At 62.7% G+C, this 16,937-nt stretch overlaps 4 protein-coding genes across 4 annotated transcripts in view; 2 read left to right on the forward strand and 2 right to left on the reverse strand.

Moving 5' to 3' along the window:
- Window positions 1-643: 643 nt before the first annotated feature.
- On the reverse strand, window positions 644-12,022 carry SMG5 (SMG5 nonsense mediated mRNA decay factor). The gene is made up of 23 exons (XM_015884283.2): window positions 11,816-12,022; window positions 11,064-11,162; window positions 10,784-10,907; window positions 10,278-10,434; window positions 9,816-9,905; window positions 9,017-9,106; window positions 8,363-8,441; window positions 8,022-8,147; window positions 7,829-7,897; window positions 7,280-7,488; window positions 7,024-7,161; window positions 5,956-6,657; window positions 5,551-5,720; window positions 5,329-5,404; window positions 4,908-5,083; window positions 4,410-4,568; window positions 3,744-3,803; window positions 3,433-3,592; window positions 3,150-3,240; window positions 2,838-2,912; window positions 2,580-2,718; window positions 2,277-2,378; window positions 644-2,201 (listed from the first exon to the last, which is right to left on the reverse strand). Exons 1-22 carry the CDS (start codon window positions 11,887-11,889, stop codon window positions 2,295-2,297), a joined length of 3,147 nt encoding a protein of 1,048 aa, XP_015739769.1. The 5' UTR covers window positions 11,890-12,022; the 3' UTR covers window positions 644-2,201; window positions 2,277-2,294.
- Window positions 888-2,201, forward strand: LOC116654400. The gene is made up of 2 exons (XM_032449183.1): window positions 888-1,304; window positions 1,368-2,201. The coding sequence occupies exons 1-2, from the start codon at window positions 918-920 to the stop codon at window positions 2,196-2,198; spliced, it is 1,218 nt and encodes a 405-aa protein (XP_032305074.1). The 5' UTR covers window positions 888-917; the 3' UTR covers window positions 2,199-2,201.
- A 129-nt stretch (window positions 12,023-12,151) lies between the features above and the next one.
- Window positions 12,152-14,616, forward strand: TMEM79 (transmembrane protein 79). Its single transcript, XM_015884285.2, has 4 exons — window positions 12,152-12,592; window positions 12,978-13,869; window positions 13,956-14,169; window positions 14,327-14,616. Exons 2-4 carry the CDS (start codon window positions 13,104-13,106, stop codon window positions 14,529-14,531), a joined length of 1,185 nt encoding a protein of 394 aa, XP_015739771.1. The 5' UTR covers window positions 12,152-12,592; window positions 12,978-13,103; the 3' UTR covers window positions 14,532-14,616.
- Window positions 14,617-15,110: 494 nt separating this feature from the next.
- GLMP (glycosylated lysosomal membrane protein) overlaps window positions 15,111-16,937 on the reverse strand; it is a 3,699-nt gene continuing 1,872 nt past the window's right edge. The window contains exons 4-6 of the mRNA XM_015884307.2: window positions 16,487-16,705; window positions 16,126-16,403; window positions 15,111-15,743 (exon numbers count right to left, since the gene is read on the reverse strand). Coding sequence (XP_015739793.1) covers window positions 15,575-15,743; window positions 16,126-16,403; window positions 16,487-16,705 — 666 coding nt within the window. The 3' untranslated portion in view covers window positions 15,111-15,574. The remainder of the gene's footprint in view (window positions 15,744-16,125; window positions 16,404-16,486; window positions 16,706-16,937) is intronic.

Consider the following 16,937-nt stretch of genomic DNA (forward strand, 5'->3'; position numbering starts at 1 on the left):
CACCATCCCCATCCCCCCCTTTGGGGCCGTTCCCCCCCATTTCCCCCCATCTCTCTTTAGCGGCGCGGCCGCGGCTCCGCCGAACCCGCTGGAGGCGAAACGGGAGGTTTGTGAGCTGAGCCCGGACTGCGACGAGCTGGCGGATCAGGTCGGCTTCCAGGAGGCGTATCGCCGCTTCTACGGGCCCGTCTGAGCGACCCCCGCCCCCCAACAACGGGGCTCAGCGCCCCCCCCCCCCAGTAACGCTCCGCTTCTCCGTGCAGCAATAAAGGCAGCGCAGCGCACAGCGGCTCCGTGCTGGGTCGGGGTCTGTGTGTGTATATGGGGGGGGGTTACGGTCCCTTAACGAAGCACTTTAAGCTTCATTACGGCCCCATTGGGACGGGGGGGGGGGTCTGGTGTTGCACTGGGGGTGTCAGCTCTGCAGCTCAGCCCTGTAGGGTCAGCAGGGCCGACCGCTCCAAGACCCCCCCAGTATCAGAGGGGGTGAATCCCCTTTAATGGCGCAGCTGGGGGGGTCGCAGGCAGAGCTGGGGGGGGGGGATGCTCCGCAGCCCCACTTGTTCCCCCCCCATGGTGGGGAGGAACAGCAGCACAATGCAAAGGGAAACGGACCCGGCGCACAAAACACACACAGCGCGTTCCGAGCAGCACTTGCAGCCTTAATGCAGCCCTTATTGCAGCCTTAATGCAGCCTTAATGCAGCCCTATTGCAGCTCTTCCTCCTCCCGCCCCATTTCTCGCCCCACTCCCCACGTTTTGGGGTGACCCCGCAGCTCATGGCAGCACCCACCGCCCCAACAGCCGCGTCTGCACAACAGAGTTAATATGGACGGGGCCAGGGCACGAGTCTGAGCCCAAACTGCTGCAGGGGATGCAGCACCGGGGGGGGAATCGGGACCCTACAGTGCAATGCAATGCAACGGAGCTGGGAGCTGCAGCTGGGAGCACGGAGCAGCACAGGGCTCCATTCTGGGAAGCAAAACGCTCTGCAGCTGCAAAAGGGAACAGAACCCACAGGGAACCCACAGGGAACCACAGGGAACCACAGGGAACCCACAGGGAAGCACAGGGAGCCCCCGCTCCGAGCTGAGCCCCAACAGCTGCACCCACGTCAACGAGCCGCTCGATGGGGCTTTACCTGCAAAGGGGGAACGGCCCAAACGCTGCCGAGCGACGGGGGGTGGGGGGAGCTGAGCAGTAACGGGGCTGTAACCACATGGAGGGAGCTCCATCGGCTGCTGCAGGTCAGTTCATGGCTGATGCTGCAGCTCCCAGTTGCTGCTGCAGGACGTTGCACGGCTGCTGCGGTTCACACGGCGCAGAGCAGCTCCTGTGCAGGACGCTGCAGCTGGATGCAGTGCTGGGCTCCTGTGCAGGACGCTGCAGCTGGATGCAGTGCTGGGCTCCTGTGCAGGACGCTGCAGCTGGATGCAGTGCTGGGTTCCTGTGCAGGATGCTGCAGCTGGATGCAGTGCTGGGCTCCTGTGCAGGACGCTGCAGTGGGTCGCAGTGCTGGGCTCCAGGTGTGGGCAGGACGGAGCTCCAGGGACCCTCCGGAGCTGTGCAGGGTCCTTCATGGGGGATCGGGGCAGGTCCTTCAAGGTGCAGAGATCACTGAGATTCTCCTCTTGGGCCGCAGAGGGACCTTCCCACATGGAGCTGCTCGTCCTGGGGCTGCACGAGGTCCCTCCGGTGCAGGACGAGCTCCCGGAGCTGCGGGGTCCCTCATGGAGACGTTCTGTGCCGGAGCTCGGGGGTCCTTCAATGGGGATGGGCCTTCGGGGGCTCCCAGCCGCCTCCTATGGGCGCTGCTCTCCCAGCGCCGCACACAGCAGAGCCCCCCACCCAACCCCCCCCAGCCTCTCTCTGAGCTCTGGGTTCAGTCCCCGCCGGGCTGTGAGGAGGGGCTGAGCTGCCCCCCCCCAGCAGTGGGGTCTCACAGCAGAACCGAGGACGGCTCCGGGATCCTCAGCCCCCCCAGCAAACCTCACGGTGAGGATTTCAGCCACAACAAAAAGAGGGGAAAAAAAAGGAAAAAAACAAACGAAAAAGGAAAAAGGAGACGAGGCGGCGGATCCTTCCGCAGGCACCCGCTGCTCCCATCCATCCATCCCGGCGTGGGGAGCCGACGCGGCGGCCGATCCTGCGCTGCTCTCCATCCCCTCCGGCAGCTCCGCTCTGCGCTCCGGGGCTGAACGCTGCGGGGGGGGGGGGAGATCAGGGGGGGAGATCGGGACCCCACCCATCCCACCCTTCTATGGCTCTGCACCAACCTGACGCCCCGCTGAACATCAGCCCATCTCCTTCCACTGCTTGTAGAACTCCAGGATGTTCTTCACCTCCACGCTGGCGCCGGCGGCCGCTTGGATGGCAGCCTGGAAGAAAGCAGCGCCCGGATGGCAAAGGGCCCAAAGCTCCCACTGACAGACAAGGGGCTCCCACCTGCACCATGGGGGCTCCCAGCTCTAAAGAGACATTGGGGAGCCCAGCACTGACTGCACAACACGTCCAACCCCCCCCATGGCAGCCATGCAGCTCACAGCCCTGCAGGGCAGCACTGGGGCTCAGTGACCCACCTGCATGGGAGCTGAGAGCGCGCGGGGGTCCTCCAGCTGGAAGCCCGTGATGATGGTGACCATCCCCGTGGTGTCGTCATCCCCGCTGCTCTGGGACACCGTCAGCTGCTTGCAGCTGTCCAGGATCTTGTAGAGGTTCCTGCCACGCAGATGGGACCAATGACGATGGGGGGGAGGTGGGTTCCCTGCACAAATGGCCCCCGGTGCACCCAGGATATGACTGTATCCTATAACTGCTCCCTGCTGCCTCTCACTTACCACGCGTCCAGGTCTTGTCTCTTCAGTTTGTGCCTCTCAAAGCTCTTCCCGACGTCTCTCTGGCATCGAATGTACCTAAGAGAGCAGAGTGGCTGAGCTCAAAGCAAGGCTCCCACAGACACCCGGCACCCACTGCAGCTCCGTGGGCTCCTCTGCCCCCACTCAGCCACACAAACCCCCACAAACCACCCAGGGGAGCTGCTGAGTGTCCTCACAGCACAAACCCCGGCAGCAGCTCAGCAGAGCAGCCCGGCCTCCATCTAAAGGTGCTCTGCAGTTTGCTCCCCCCATCGGCACCACGTCCATCCTCACCGGTTTCCCTTTTTAAACTCTGCCTCCAGGTATCGGATGCCGTCCCTGGCGCCGGCGTTCTCCTTCTTCAGGAAGTCCAAGCTGTCGATCACTGGATGGGCACACAGATAGATATAGACAGACACACACATGGACACAGACACACAGACACACAGAGCAGGGTTAGGGCCGTCCCTGTGCATAGCTGCACACCTCCCAGACCGACAAACAGACACAGACAGACAGACACACACACAGACACACACACACACAGACACACACACACACAGACAGAGCTCCCCACCTGCCCTGGGGATGATGATGATGAACCTCCCGCTGGCTGCCAGCTGCTTCACCACGGCCAGGTGCTGGCAAAGCGCCTGCGCGTCCAGCACCAGGTACGGAGACATGGCGGACTGTGCCTTGGGCTGCTGCAGGCTGCCCTCCAGCTGCGACACCTCCAGCTGCAAAGCACGCAGAGATGCTGCCTCCACCCCCACGATGGAAAGGTTTCACCCTCCAGCCCCCACAGAGCAGGGCTGGGGATGGTTGGCTCCATCGCACTCATCTCTATGACAGCACAGCCCCCCTCTCCCCATTCCAACCCCCCCGTACCTGCAGGCGGAGCTGAGCCATGTCCCTCATCAGCCGGTTCCGACGAGCCTCCTCTGCAGCCTGGCCAAGGAAACGAAGCTCCATCAACCAGTGAGCACAACAACAGCATGGAGGGACGGCACAACAACAGCATGGAGGGACGGCACAACAACAGCATGGAGGGACGGCACAACAACAGCATGGAGGGACGGCACAACACAGCATGGAGGACGGCACCAACAACGAGCACTGGAGGATGGCACAACAACAGGCAAGATGGGGGACGGCCACAACAACAGCATGGAGGGACGGCACAACAACAGCATGGAGGGACGGAAGCGGACGCACAACTACAGCATGAGGACGGACACAAGTAACAGCATGGAGCGATGGCACAAACAACAGCATGAGGGACGGCACAATAACAGCATGGAGGACGCCACAACTAACAGCATGGAGGACGGCACACACATTACAGCATGGGAGGGACGGCACATATAATCGCATGGAGGGACGACACAACAAAGCGCATGGGAGGACGGCACAAACAACAGATGGAGGGCGGCACAACAACAGCATGGGGGCGACGCACAACAAACAAGCAATGGAGGATGGCGCACAACAACAGCATGGAGGACGGCACAACGAACAGCATGGAGGGATGGTTGGAAGGCTGGAGCAGCTCACCATGTGGAACTGGGCCTGGGCCTGCTGCACCACGCTGTCCCGCTCCGACTGCGCGATGCTGATGAAGATCCCCAGCTCCGGGTTGAACTGCAGGATGCTGCCCTGCAGCCGGGTGACAAAGTGCCCGAAGCTCCGGATGCAGCAGATCCGAACGATTGACTGCAAAGATGCACAGAAATGGGAAAGAAACCTCAGGGGAAACGTCCCTGCTGGAAGCAGAAGGGGCTCAGCCCAGCACCAGCCAAGAGCCGGGCAGTCTGTGGTTTGCCCCAGCAAAAAGAAGCAGCGAACACGGCAGGGCTCTGCCTTGGGAACCTCTGCCAGGAGGAGCAGAGGGGGGGCACCGTGTGCGCAGCCATCCAGGGACATGCACGGCTCCCTTTAGGCTGCAGGGTGAGCTCAGGCTCAGATAGGAACCAACCCGGGCTCTGCTCTGTAGGAAGGAACCCACTGAGGCACGTTCAGCTTGTGCTGAGCTTTGGGATCTGCCCGACTCACCTCCTCCACTGCAGAGAAGATGGGACGGTCCTGCTCGAAGTTCAGCCTCCTGTGTGCGCTCCTCAATGGGGGCAGGTTCCGCAGGGCCACGTCCTCGGGCAGCAGCAGGTTGACACGCAGCTCTGGCAGCTCCGCACCGCTCAGCACCTCCCTCACCTCCTTACACAGCTCCAGCCCTGGGCACGAGGGAGCAAAGCACCAGGTCAGCAGAGACCCCAACATGTGGGGACAAGGTGGGGGGGAAGGGCCTAACCCTAACCCTAACCCTAACCCTAACCCAACTCTAACCCTAACCCTAACCCAACCCTAACCCTAACCCTAACCCAACCCTACCCCAACCCCAACCCTAACCCTAACCCAACTCTAACCCTAACCCTAACCCAACCCTAACCCTAACCCCAACCCTAACCCTTCTCCATACCCGACTCCTGCAGGTCGGCAGCAGAAGGCAGCAGGTTGAGGAGCACAGACAGCCTGTTCCAGAGGCTCTGGGAGCTCTGTGGGAACAAAAGGCCACAGAAACATCAGGAGAGCCACACACACAACCAGCTCACTCGGGCTCTTCCATAGGACCCAAAATGCTTTAAAACAGCACAAATTTCAGCACATTTCTTGAGGCTCAAAGCCCAGAGCTGCCCCCCACCTGAGCACACATGATGATGAAGTCTGTGTTCGTCCTCAGCCAGTCCAGGAACACCTTGACAGTGAGCAGCAGCCCCTCGTTGCTCACGATCTCCAGCTTCTCCTGCAGGGAACGCTCGTTCCTGCACGACTTGGTGCTCAACACACTCTCCTCGGAGTCGGACACGTTGTCTGGGAAAGGAGGGGAAGAGCATTAAACTCTGTGAGGCTGCGCAGCACAAGAGCAGCACTGGGTTTGGAGGTGACATGGAACCATCACAGAACCCTTAGGGTTGGAAGGAACCTCTCAGGGCCACGCGGCCCCACTCCCTTTGAGGCTGGTTCCTTTGCAGCAGGAGCTCAGTGAGACAGAACTCACAGCTCCACCTACTGCACAGCTCCTGGCACAGCACGTGTGGGTCCTCACCTTGCTCTGCCAGGCCGGGCTTCTCCACATCGCCGTTGATGCAGGGCTTATTGTCCAGGCTGCCCTTCAAGGCGGGCGGCTCCGTGCTGGGCTGCAGGAGGATGTTGCTGAAGGTGGGGGCCAAGCGGAAGCAGCGCTTGGTCTGGAAGAGCTGCGTGGACATGGCCTGCAGGTTGCTGGCGATGCTGGCGTCGCTGGCGCTCAGGGACGTGGGTCCGTTCACGGCTGGATCTGCACTCTCTGTTTTAGAGCCGCTCGTGTTCTTGCACTCCCCCGACCCGCTGCCATCCACGCCGTTCTTCAGGCCCTCCCTGGCCCCGTTCCGGCCCCGCTCGCTGCCCTCCTTGCCCGGCTCGTCCTCCATGTCCTCCAGGTCGGAGCGCGACTCCTGGCTGTTCATGTCCGAGTCCGTCTCCACGTCGAAAGCTGCCTCCGCTTCCTCGTCGCTCTTCTCGGAGCCGCTGTCAGAGCCGTCGCTGCCTTTGGTGGAGCCCTGGCTGGAGTCGGAGTCGAAGCCCTCGCTCAGGTCGCTCTCATCCGCTTTCTGCGGGTGCCGGCGGCGGCGCAGGCAGGAAAGTCGAGAGTATTTCTTGCTTTTCTTGCAGTCGTGTTTCCGTTCCTCCTCCCGGGGGTGGTGGTTGGGCAGCTCAGCCTCCCCTTCCTTCTCCATGGAGCTCAGGGGCTCCCGCGGCTCCGGCTCATCTGTGGGCACAGAAAGTGAGAGCCACGGTCAGAGAAGCGCAGAGAAGCTCCTTCCCACACAGTTTCCCCACCGCTTCTGTCAGCACCCCCAGCCCAAAACCCTGGAAGGGATCCCCCTCTGAAGGAGATCTCGGCCAGCCTGGGCTCCCACGGGGCTCCTGCAGCCCGGGCTGTGCTGCTGCCTTCAGATGCATCAGAGCTGAATGCTGACAAACACACACCCAGATCTCCCAGCTCCTCCCCTGCTTTCCCCGAGAGCCAAATCGCCCACAGCAGCAGCCACGTGGGGAGGAATCCATCACTGCTGCCAATGGCCAGGAGAAGCCTGGCCACCCCCATGGGCACGGGGAGAGCACCCACACCGACCTGTGCCATCGCTGCGGAACGCCGGCACTGGGTTCTCCCCTTCCTCCAGCTCCGCCTGCAGCCGAATGTTGACGTGGTTGATGAGGTGAGAGAACAGGGCCAGCGTGAAAGCAATGGCTGCGCTGTACTGCTTGGAACCTGCAAGGACAGCGCGGTGAGGCCGAGGGGATCCACTGCTCCCCCACAACAGTCTGCAGCCGAGGCGGCTCCCGCCCCATCACTCACTATTGGGGTGTCCCAGCAAAGCATCGCTCACCTGCGCGCCGGAGGCTGTGCACGCTCATGAAGCAGATGATCACCATGCGGAAGATGAGCAGGTCGGGGAGGAAGGAGTAGCCGCTCTCATACTCCTCCTCATCCTCAGTTGCCGAGCTCAGGTTGGGAGGGGAAGGCAGGTAGAACAAGCACAGGTTGAAATCCTCCAGCACCGACTGGCACAGCGACGTCAGCTCAGAATCCAGAGAGCTTCAAAGGGAGAAAAAAGGAACCAACGTTACAGACTGAGCCAAACTGCCAGCAACGCCTGCACAGCTGCACCCAGAGCCGGCCGCAAACACACGTGGACCCTCCTTCACAGTGCACAGCGATGGAGCACACGCTGCAGGCAGCAAAGGGAGCTGGAAGTGAGATGGATCAGGATTTCCTCCTCTCTGAACCAACAACCAGAGCACCTTCACACACACACAGACAACAGGAGGCCTGGGGGGCTCAACAAGGCTTGGACACAAGGGCAGAAAGCTCAGCACGCAACGCTCCCTTCCATCCCTGAATTACAGACAGAAGATGGGACCTGCCAGAACCTCACCTGCTCTTGGGCTGCAGAAGGCTCTGCAGGTACATGAAGCTCACCAGCAGCCTCTTAATGTCTTTGCAGCTAAAAGAGATGGAGAAGAAAAGGCTGCAATGCAGATACCCACCACAGAGACTGAAAGGACCAAATGGGAGCCCGAGCAGCTCCCAGCCCTCAGTCAGAGCCCGGCTCTGCTCTGCCCTCCTACCGCTTCCTGCTGGGGGACAGCTTCCTGCTCTCACACTTCTTCAGCTGCTGGTACATTTTGGCTGCTTTGTCGTACAGCCGCTTCAGGTTCCCGGAGGCGCCTTCAAAAGACACTTCAGACTGAATGCTGGGGTGGGAAACAGAACGTATTGAGGGTCACTGCCACAAAACCGCCCGTGTTTTCACAGCTGAACACAAAGTCAGACACATAGTGCTGCCATGTGAACACAACGGGGTCCTTAACTCCTGCTGTCTCCCAGCCCCACTCCAGGCAGCACCACAGTTTTGCCTTCAGCTTTTACACACCTTCCAGATTCGTGCCCTGCAGCCTCAGACACTCACCAGCGTAAGTAACAGTACGTGGCCTCCACGTTGTAGTACTTGCTCCCAGCCAGCGTCCCCAGCTGATTGAAGGGCATTCCTGCCACAAAAGAGAGGCAGAATGAACCAGAACCCTCCAGATCCCATCCACACAACAGGGAACCTGGCAGCATCAGCTGCCCCGGAGCCCTAAAGCTGCACTACAAACTCTGTACAGCTCACTCCTTTCCCTTTGTTGTTTTACACCTTTCACACCTTCCTGCCTAACAAAGCAGAACAAACAATTCCTTTTCCTTTTAATTCATAACGGCACAACCTTGGCTCCGTCGTGCTGCGTTATCTTGGCACAGACATCATCTTATCAGCACTCAATAGCTCCATCTCCGCTCACTGTGCTCAATGCTGGGCACTTACCGGGATCAGCCTGAACCAACTGCTCTGCAGGAACGCTGCCAAGGCAGCACAGGGAGGAGAGGAGGGCAGGAGAACAGGAGAACAGGAGAACAGGAGAACAGCTTTTGGGGTCAGACGGGCTCCCACCTCCCGCCCTCACCTCCCCACGGGGTCACTCCTACAGGAGAAGGTTTGGGAAGGGGTGGCAGATGGGGGGCACAATGAGGGAGGTGAACGGCATCAACGTGACCCAACAGCACAATGACAGCACAGTGCACTCACCGATCTGCGGTGCCACAGACAGCGCCTGGTAGTAGAAGCGCTCGGCCAGCAGCTCCGTGTCCACACCTGCCAGCTCGTTCTGGTAGCGTGCTGCAAGGAAAGCACACGGCTCAGAGAGGAGCTCATGGCTCAGAGTGGAGCACAGCACTGCACCTTCCCCTCCTGCCCTCCCCATCCCCTCCTTCCCTTCCAGAGAGGAGCCCAACACCCAGCAGGTTCACACCAACCCCTGGGGCACAGACAGGATGGGACACTGCTCCACACCCTGCAGAGCCCCACTGGAATCACAGCCCTGAGCTGAGCACGCTCCCCTCCCTCCAGCCCTTCCCACCCCCACACGTTTGTTTGCAGCACAGCACGTTCTCAGGCTGATCTGAGCACTGCAGTGCCAAGCAGCTCCCGGGAGCTCGCAGGCTCTGCACCGTGACACGCTTCCAAGGACTGACGGCTTTCCTAGTCAGTTTGATGTCTGCTTCCTGCCTTCACAGCCTGACACACACACACACCCCAGGGGGAGCCCAGCACTGCGCCCATCCTACACATAACAGGGGGAGCCCAGCACTGCGCCCATCCTACACATAACAGGGGGAGCCCAGCACTGCGCCCATCCTACACATAACAGGGGGAGCCCAGCACTGTGCCCATCCTACACATAACAGGGGGAGCCCAGCACTGTGCCCATCCTACACATCCCAGGGGGAGCCCAGCACTGTGCCCATCCTACACATAACAGGGGGAGCCCAGCACTGCGCCCATCCTCAGCACACACCAGGGGTTCCCTCACCAGCCGCTCTCTTACCCAGATCCCCGAGGTAAACCAGGCAGCGGTGACACGCCATCTGCGCCCACTCCATCTCCTTCTCCGATGCAGACACGGGTTTCTTGCAGCCTACACGTGGGAGAAACACAAAGTCATGCACGGTGCTGGGGAAATGCAGCTGGAATGGCACACGAGGGGCCCATGCCACTGCCTGAGACACCCGGTGTGACAATGGGTGACCAGAGATACACTCAGATCGTGCTGCTGGTGGCCGGCAGTCCTTAGCATGGCTAACGAGGCCTTTGGAGAAGAGCTGCCAGCCCCAGCACCAACAGCGGGAGCAGAGTCTTTGTATCAGGGTTGGTGGGACGGGGCTGTGAGCAGCCTGGGCTAGTGGGAAGCATCCCCGCCAGCAGCAGGGGCTGGGACTGGACTGTCATAGAGCCCCCCCATCCCACCCCAACCACCCCCCATCCCACAACGCTCCCCACGAGCACCCACCCATGAGCGGGTCCGTCACGTGCGTCCAGTCGATGCAGCACTGCAGCTCCAGCTGGTAGTGGGACTGGATGTAGAGCAGCAGGTGCTGGTAGAAGCCGATGCCGGCCACCAGGTGAGTGCGGTAGGCGCACTCCAGAGCGCTGCGGCTGTGGATGTGCTGCAGGAGGGAGAAGCCAGGAGGGGTCATGGGGTGGAGGCAATAATGCAGCTGGGAACCCGTTATGGGAGGAAGGGAGACAGTGGGCAGCGCGGCTGTGAGCCCTCAATGTGCCTGCCCTGCTGGGCTGCACTTCATCTGATGTGTTTGTAAGAAGGAAAGATGGTGCCAAAGAGTAAGAAATGAACAGCAGAGGTGTCTCGTTGGAGCCTCGATGGCATCGCCACCATCAGATCACTCCCAGCCAGCAGCACTCGGTGCTCACACAACATCTCCAAGCAGAGGAACCTCTGAACTCAGCCTGACCCACAACCCAGCCGGGCTGCCCCCCCCACACCGCGATACCTGCCTTCTTATTCGTCTTGATGAGTTGGATGACTTCATAGTAAACCTTCCTCCAGAGCAGCTCTTCTGCTTTTCTGCCATAATCCACGGGATGCAGAAACATCAGCTTCACACACAGCTCCCGCAGCCTGGCACACAGCACAGAATGCATTCAGGATCAGCAGCCCCACACGGAGCCCACCCCACACGGAGCCCACCCCACGCGGAGCCCACCCCACGCGGAGCCCACCCCACGCGGAGCCCCCCCCACACGGAGCCCCCCCCTCGCTCTGTGCTCAACCTACTTGTTCCTCAGGCTGATGTTCTCAGGTTTGAACACCTCCTGATACGCTGCCTTGTTGCCGAGGATGAGATCCAGGCGATGCACGGCCTCCACCACAGCCCTTCAATGCACACACAGCTCCATCAGCACCATCAGCACGGAGCATCGCTGCTGTTATTAACCCAGGCCTGGAATCCCTGAGCCCACCCGCTCATCCCACCCCCAGCACTTGGATGCTCCAGTACCCCTCACAGGCAGGCCATGAAGCGACCAGGTGCTGCCTGCACCCAGGGAACAGCCCCTTCCTCCTTCCCCTTCATCCCTCCACCTCCCTCCCTACGATCCCACCCCCCCTTTTCCTACACCCCCATCACCCCCCATGATCTCCTCCACTCCTCACCTCCTCCCCCAGACCCACAGATCTTAAGTTCAGCTCCCATTCGTTCTCCATCACCCCAATCTCCCCATCTGAACCACCCCCCCATCTCCTCCATCCCCCTCCCACCCCTCATCTCCCCCTCCTGCCCACCCCTCATTCTCCCTCATTTCCCCCATTTCCTTCACCTTAAATGGCCCTTAAATCCCCCCCCATCCCCCCCACCTCCCCTACCCCCCCCCATCCCCATCCCCCCCCTTTCTCCCAGCCCCCAAAATCCTCCTTCATTACCCCATCTCTAACCCCTCCCCCCCCAATCTCCTGCTCCTTTCCCCCCCCCCACCCCCCTCAAATCCCCCCCTTTTCCACCCCCCCCTCCGTTCCTTGCCCCCCCTCACCGGTACAGCCTCTTGGTGTGCAGCACTTTGGCCTCGGGCTCCCCGCTCTCGCTGCCGGTCCCTCCCTGGCTCATGGCTCCCGCCGGGGCCTGTTCCCGTCGCTGCCCCCCGCCCTCAGCTCTGCCCTCCCGCCGCCATGGCCGCCAACGGCAGCGGCCGGCCCCGCTCGGCCGCCAGGGCTGCGCCGCTGCCCCCTGCCCCGCCGAGCTCTCGCGAGATTACGGGGAGCGCCGGACAAACATGGCGCCCGCGGCGCCGCCTCGCGAGAGCTTCGCTCGTCCCGCGCCATCACTTAGTGCTGGCAACATGGCGGCGCGCGGGGCGTCATCTCGCGAGAGTTCGGTGACGGCAAACAAACATGGCGGCGGTGGCGGTGCCGCTCCTCCGGCCGTTATGGACGCGGCCTTTAAGCACCGGGCGGCCTTTCCGTTTGGCCGCGGGGCGCCCCGTGCCGGGAGCCGGGAGGCGCCGCTTTGGGCCTCGCAGCGCGTCCGTCCATCGGGCTGAGCGCTGAGCGATGAGCCCCGAGCTCCGCCCCGTGTCCCGGCCCCGCGGGGTGAGGCCGCCCCGCCCCGCCCGCACCTGTGGGACGGGTCGGGGCTGTGAGCAACGAGCGACCGGCGGGACACGGGCAGGACGCGGCCTGCACCGACAGCACCGACAGCACCGACAGCAATCAGCCGCCATTACCACCATTACCGCCATCAATCAGCCGCCATCAATCAGCCGCCAGCACCGCCAGCAGCCGCAGCTCCTCACGGCCCCGCTCGGCTCCGTGTAAGTGTCTCGTGCCGCCCGTGTCCGTGTTCCGGGTGGGGTCGGGGCTCGTTGGGGCCCGACGCCGCTTCGTGCCGCCATGGCCGCCCCGTGGGGACAGCAACGGGGAGAGGAACGGCCGGTATGGCCACACACAGCAGGTATTGCTGCCCCCACAGTGGGTATTGCTGACCCTACAGCGGGCATTGCTGACCTTACAGCGGGTATTGCTGCCCCCACAGCGGGTATTGCTGCCCCCACAGTGGGTATTGCTGCCCCCACAGCGGGTATTGCTGCCCCCACAGCGGGTATTGCTGCCCCCACAGTGGGTATTGCTGCCCCCACAGCGGGTATTGCTGCCCCCACAGCGGTCCTCTCTTTGCCTGTCCCTGTTCTCATTGTGCAGGTGAAGCCATCAGGGATGGCGGCCTGATCCTGATCCTGATCCCGATCCCGTCCCGGTGCCCTGAAATACGGGACGGCCGCTCCCAGCCCCGGCTGCACTGAGCAGCTCTGAGCCCCCCCCCATCCCATGGCCGCTGCCGACCCCGCGCTGCCCCCCGAGGAGGTGGCTCTGCTGGAGCTGGGGGAGGCGGCCCCTCCTGCTGAGGACCCTCCGGCCGCAGACGAGCCCCGTGTGGATCCCGATGCCACCCTGCAGTGGGAGCAGCGGCAGCACCGGGGGCAGCCGGAACACACAGAGAACAAACGGCGCTCGAGCCCCGAGGGGGCCCAGGGTGACACTGAGGGGGGGAATCCGGCCTGTCCCCACTCTGAGGCTGATGGGGAGGAAGATCCCGGGCTGCCCGTGATGGCAGCACACGTCTTTGTGCCCATTGACCTCCACTGCATCGAGCAAAAGCCTGCGGAGCAGCAGAAGCAGCAGCCCAGCCCACAGCCCCAGGATGAGGGCAGGGAGGGCAGGGGGGGAGGCAGGGGGGGCTGCAGGGAGGGAGGCAGGGAGAGCTGTGTGCTGCCCAGGGACAGACCCAGCAGTGTCCTCCCAAAGCCGACCTTCCTCCCTACTGACCCCCCATGTTACCGGGGCCCGTTGAGCTTTGAGGGCCCCATGGCCAAGCTGCCGGCTGAGGGCTCACGCTGCCCCTGTGTCGGGGTCTGCAGCCCCGCCGCCCTCAAGGCCGTGGCGTCGCTGGTGGCGGCTCTGCTGCTCAGCCCCTGCCTCATCTACGGCGCCTACGTCTTCCTGCCCTTCGACGCTCCGCTCCTGCCCACCATCAGCACCCGGCTGCTGTACACGCTGCGCTGCGCTGCCTTCGCCACCGTCCCCATCGTGCTGGGTGAGCTGGGGGGGTTTAACCCGGGCAGAGCTGGGGCTGAGCTGTTCACAGCCGCCCTCCCAGCAGCTCACCCCTCTCCCCAACAGGGATGATGGTCAGCGGCATCTCACGCCTCTGCTCTGCGGCGCTGGAGCCCTTTGGGAAGCTGCAGCGGGAGGTGGAGATCCATCAGACCTTTGTCTCCCAGTCCATTCACCTCTTCATCCTCTACTTCTTCAACATGGCCGTGCTGGCCACTTACCTGCAGCAGGAGCTGCTCAAGCTCATCCCCCTCCTGACGGGGCTCTTTGCCATTTCCCGGTGAGCCGTTCCCCCTCCCCATCTCACAGCAGCTCCAGCAGCTCCTCATTGGGCCCACACTGGGGAAGGGCCGCTTCCTCCTCGCCCCATGCAGTTCCCACAGCAGCTGTTATTGTGCCCAGCATCCCGAGCAGTGCTGACCCCCCCCTCCCCGCAGGTTGACCTACTGGCTGTCCTACGCCTTCGGACGCTCCTTCCGCGCCTTTGGCTTTGCCATGACCTTCCTGCCCCTCGTGGCCATGCTGCTCTGGAACCTGTACAACATGTTTGTGCTGGAGCCCGAGAACCTCCTGGCCATGGCGACGGCGAAGCCTGAGGAGAGCGCCCGGCACAGCAGGGCCAGGCTGCGGTATTGGGGCTGAGGGGCTGGGGGGGCTGAGCCCACCCTGTGAGCCATGGGGGGGGGGCAGACCTCCCTGTGGGGCCAATAAAGGCCTTTTGCTGAACGGCTCCGTGGCTGTTTTGGGGTGGGGGGTTACGTTCACCCAGCCAACATCCCTCAGTGTCCCTCCTCCCCCCCTTCCTGCTGGCAGGTTCAGCTCAGCCTCACAAACCGGTCTGCCGGGTGCCCTGCCCCAGGGAGCGGCACAGCACCACGGGTTTGGTGCTGCAGGTTGTGGGGTGCTGCAGGTTGTGGGGTGCTGCAGGTTGTGGGGTGCTGCAGGTTGTGGGGTGCTGTAGGTTGGGATGCTGTAGGTTGGGATGCTGTAGGTTGGGATGCTGTAGGTTGGGATGCTGTAGGTTGGGATGCTGTAGGTTGGTTGGTGCTGCAGGTTGGTTGGTGCTGCAGGTTGGTTGGTGCTGCAGGTTGGTTGGTGCTGCAGGTTGGTTGGTGCTGCAGGTTGGTTGGTGCTGCAGGTTGGTTGGTGCTGCAGGTTGGTTGGTGCTGCAGGTCGTTTGGTGCTGCTGCACTCAGACAAGTGCTGCTGGTCCACACCAACTCATAAAAATCCCTTTTATTTGGTCAAAGAGGAGTCGGTGGTTGAGGACACGGAAACGCGGCAGCAGCTCCACCGAGCAGCACTGCACACAAAGGGCAGCAGCTGCAGCTCTCAGCCGGACTCTCCTTTTGGCTCTGCCAGGACCTGAGCTGTAACGGCCGCAGTGTGGGGCTGAGCTCCCCCTCACAGCAGCAGCCTGCAGTGGGGCAGAGCAGCACGGGGTGCCCTCCCATGGGAGGTGACGGGGATCCCTGGAGCCGCTGCCCTGCTGGCAGCGTGTATCAGAAAGGAAGGAAGCACAGGGAGCTCAGCCCCAGTGTGGGCAGCAGGATGGAACACGGCACAGCAGCACAGGGGAACAGGGGAGGCCCCGCTGCCCCCCTCACCCTGCACCCCATGCTGGGTTGGGGCAGCGCTGTGCTCCCCGCAGCAGCCAGGAACGCTCCGTGTTGGAGCAGCAGCGCTCAGTTGATGGGCTCGTACTCGCTGTATTGTCTCCTGTGGGCACAGAGCAGCACAGCAGAGCCCAGCAGCAGCAGCAGCAGCGGAGCACCCAGAGCTGCAGCCGCGATGGAGATGATGAGGGGAGAAAAAGTGTCCTCGGGTGGCAGCCCAAAGCCCAGCAGTGCGGACCTGCAGCAGGGAGGGACGTGTCAGCTGCACCGAGCTCCACAGGGTGGGATGGGTTTAAGGCGAGGGGAGGAACGGAGCAGATGTTGGGAAGGAATTCTATGCTGTGAGGGGGGGGAGATGCTGGGACGGGTCACGGGGGCTGTGGGTGCCCCCTCCCCACGGCTCTGAGCAGCCCAGTCCTGCAGGTAATGGGGTGACCTATAGGGGCCCTTCTGACCCACACTGAGCTGTGATTCGATACCTGCGGCCTTCAGGCTTCATGTCGGGGTGCAGCACGGGGCAGGAGGGGACACCCCATGTCAGCGGGAGCTGAAGGAACGGCTCAACCCGCCCAATACCCCACACAGCCACGGGGCTGTGAGCACCCAGCGCCCACAATCACCAGCTGAGGTAGCGCTGCTCCTGGTAACGGCGGCCGTCGGTGCCACCGAAGGACACGTTGATGCTGCTGATGCTGTAGGTGCCGCCCGCTCCGTCCCCAAAGTAGCCCTGCACGATGGCGGCGCGGGGCCGGCTCCCGTTGGCAGCTCGCAGCTCCCCAGCGCGGCACTGGATGCCGTCACCGCGGGTCGGGTGCTTTGAGCCATAAGCCGTCGGCTTCCACTGCAGGAAGCTGAGAGCGGAGCCGTCCCGCTGCGACTCCAACAGCACAGAGAGCGTCTGGGGGGGGAACTGCGGTCAGCTGAATGGGGGGGGGACACTGGGGGCCCTCCCTGCGGCCAAAGGGGACGGACGGCGCCCACCTGGAAGATGGTGGGGGTGAACTCGTCGTCGATGGAGCGCACTGAGCGCAGCCTGGACGCTGCTCCGCTCTGCTGCACCACGGCCACCTCCAGCACAAAGCGCGAGTCGTTGCCTCGTGGGACCAACCCCGACAGCACAAACTCCACCTTGGAGCTGTTGGCCGAGTGCAGGAGCCCGGGCAGGGACCCATCGCGACCACTGCTCTCATAGGCTGTAACCTGCGGGAGGTGAGGGTCAGGATGGGGGCAGGGAGACACAGCCCTGCCACGGATGGATGGACCCCATGCCCCTGTGGATGGACCCCATGCCCCCCATGGATGGACCCCATGCCCCTGTGGATGGACCCCACGCCCCCCATGGATGGACCCCATGCCCCTGTGGGTGGACCCCATGCCCTCCCATGGATGGATGGACCCCATGCCCTCCCATGGATGGATGGACCCCATGCCC

Source organism: Coturnix japonica, chromosome 25 (assembly GCF_001577835.2).
Source record: "Coturnix japonica isolate 7356 chromosome 25, Coturnix japonica 2.1, whole genome shotgun sequence".
Classification (NCBI taxonomy): Eukaryota; Metazoa; Chordata; class Aves; order Galliformes; family Phasianidae; genus Coturnix; species Coturnix japonica.

Excerpts from the sequence above, each read along its gene's own strand:
- LOC116654400 (XM_032449183.1), top strand. The coding sequence starts at position 918 with ATGCAACGGAGCTGGGAGCTGCAGCTGGGAGCACGGAGCAGCACAGGG. Across the intron at positions 1,305-1,367 it reads CTGCAGGACGTTGCACGGCT|GCTCCTGTGCAGGACGCTGC; the intron begins GCTGCGGTTCAC and ends ATGCAGTGCTGG.
- SMG5 (XM_015884283.2), bottom strand. The coding sequence starts at position 11,889 with ATGAGCCAGGGAGGGACCGGCAGCGAGAGCGGGGAGCCCGAGGCCAAA. Across the intron at positions 9,906-10,277 it reads CGTGACGGACCCGCTCATGG|GCTGCAAGAAACCCGTGTCT; the intron begins GTGGGTGCTCGT and ends TCCCACGTGTAG. Across the intron at positions 3,241-3,432 it reads CATCATCATCCCCAGGGCAG|TGATCGACAGCTTGGACTTC; the intron begins GTGGGGAGCTCT and ends GTGCCCATCCAG.
- TMEM79 (XM_015884285.2), top strand. The coding sequence starts at position 13,104 with ATGGCCGCTGCCGACCCCGCGCTGCCCCCCGAGGAGGTGGCTCTGCTG. Across the intron at positions 13,870-13,955 it reads CACCGTCCCCATCGTGCTGG|GGATGATGGTCAGCGGCATC; the intron begins GTGAGCTGGGGG and ends TCTCCCCAACAG. Across the intron at positions 14,170-14,326 it reads GGGCTCTTTGCCATTTCCCG|GTTGACCTACTGGCTGTCCT; the intron begins GTGAGCCGTTCC and ends CCCTCCCCGCAG.